This window comes from Aegilops tauschii, chromosome 4, assembly GCF_002575655.3.
Source record: "Aegilops tauschii subsp. strangulata cultivar AL8/78 chromosome 4, Aet v6.0, whole genome shotgun sequence".
Lineage (NCBI taxonomy): Eukaryota > Viridiplantae > Streptophyta > Magnoliopsida > Poales > Poaceae > Aegilops > Aegilops tauschii.
Window position 1 is genome coordinate 72,280,921 of NC_053038.3, and position 1,740 is coordinate 72,282,660.

The 1,740-nt window shown below is 52.5% G+C and overlaps 1 protein-coding gene across 1 annotated transcript; it reads right to left on the reverse strand.

Moving 5' to 3' along the window:
* Positions 1-671: 671 nt before the first annotated feature.
* Positions 672-1,540, reverse strand: LOC109781953 (dirigent protein 21-like). Its single transcript, XM_020340541.4, has one exon. The coding sequence runs from the start codon at positions 1,388-1,390 to the stop codon at positions 842-844; it is 549 nt and encodes a 182-aa protein (XP_020196130.1). The 5' UTR covers positions 1,391-1,540; the 3' UTR covers positions 672-841.
* Between the last annotated feature and the right edge of the window lie 200 nt (positions 1,541-1,740).

A 1,740-nucleotide genomic window follows, 5' to 3' on the forward strand; every position in this document is an offset into this window, starting at 1 on the left:
GACATGGCCGAGCAGCTGCAAGAGGTGCACATTGGCAGTCAATCAGGGCTGCCGCGGCCTGTGGGAAGCCTTCCACCGCTGGAAGGATTATGACAACGACGACAACAACCATGACGAAGGCGTAGGTGGCTTCGGAATCCAAGCCTACGAGATCACGGTACAGTTATTAGTTTAGTTTTTAAATTCTTAGTTGAACTTGTTAATAGCAATTGGTTTGCGTGTAATATATGGAACTTGCTTAAATTTCATTTGGTTTGCATGAACTCCATTTGTGAACAATCCGTTCAAAATACGGCGGTCATTTGATACACTGGGTTGAATGGCCGACTCTGATTTCACTGTCCACGAACACATCAAGACGTGTCCGCTGAAATTTGGTGTGTCTGATTTAGAGTTCAAGGTTGGAGTTTTTTTTAAGGGTGTACAAGGTTGGAGTTTTTTTTTTGACAGCATGTACAAGGTTGGAGTTGCCCTAACCGAATGGGAACTGAGTGAAAAGGGAAAGGTATTGTGGCCCCTGGAATAAAAAACTATCGGGAGATGGGTGGCCGGTGGGTTCTACTTCACGCAACGGTCACACGTTCTGGCTCTGTGCACTGACACTTTTTCCTGCATAATCTTTGGTTGATTGATTTCAGCAACGACAGATTTGACATAAAAATCGACACAAATTATATCTTCCAAAGAGCTGAAGCGATTAGCAAAACCACAAACCACATACACGAAACAGCACTCAAATCCGTAAATGCACATCATCCATCCCGATAACAAACGCAACAAATCTGCAAAAGTCCACTTATATTCCAAGCAAAAATACAATATTTCCGTCCGGCAGCCGCCGCTACGCCGCAGCAGCCTTGACGTGGATAGTGTACTCGACAACGGTCTCGCCGGACTTGGCGCCGGAGTCCACGGTGCTCGCTTCGACGTAGCCGCGAGCCATCCGGAACTTGCCCGTGCCCCCGATGATGCTCATCTCCCTCACCGCCGAAAGCACCTCGTTGCGGCCGTAGATGGTCAGGCTGCTGCCCTTGTAGTCCCCGGCGGTGAACACGAAGTTCATGTTCATGAGGAGCCCGAAGGTGGCCTGGTCGGCGAACGTGTAGCTCCCCTGCGCGCGGCCCACCTCGTCCTTGGATTTGGCGGAGCCCGTGACGGCGGGGCCGGTGGTGAGCGGGTCGTCGATGGCCACCACCGCGCCGAAGAAGGTCGAGGAGCTGTTGGTGGACGCCGCCTGCGCAATCCGGATCGCCGTCGGGCTCTTCCCCGCTAGCACGTCGTGGAAGTACACCTTGAACTTGGTCAGGTCGTCCGCCGCGGAAGCCGGGCTCAGCATCGCAGCCGCAGCCGCCGCGCACAGGAGGAGGAGCAATGTCTTGCTGCCGGCCATGGTGGATGGATCTAAGTACCTGCGAGCTCTGGGTAATGGCGAAAGAGGGGAGGGGGCTAGTGTGGTGTATTTGTGGAGAGGACAGGCGCTGCGGGTGGCCGACCATGGGGGTGGTTCGCGCACTGCTCGATCTCCTTTTTCTCCTCGAGAATGATGATGCTCGATCTCTATTTCTCGGTGTCCACTCGATTCGGTGCGCATACGGGGCATGTATGATGATTTTTCAGTGTAACGCGAACAAAATAATGTCGGAAAGCATGGATTCTTGTCTCGTTGGGTGAGGCCATCAATACTTTGAAGTACTCAGCGCACAGGACTATAGCTAATTACAAACACGTAAGAGCAACTCC

What these genes read in the sequence shown, in the direction of transcription:
- LOC109781953 (XM_020340541.4), bottom strand. Translation starts at nt 1,390, where the DNA reads ATGGCCGGCAGCAAGACATTGCTCCTCCTCCTGTGCGCGGCGGCTGCG.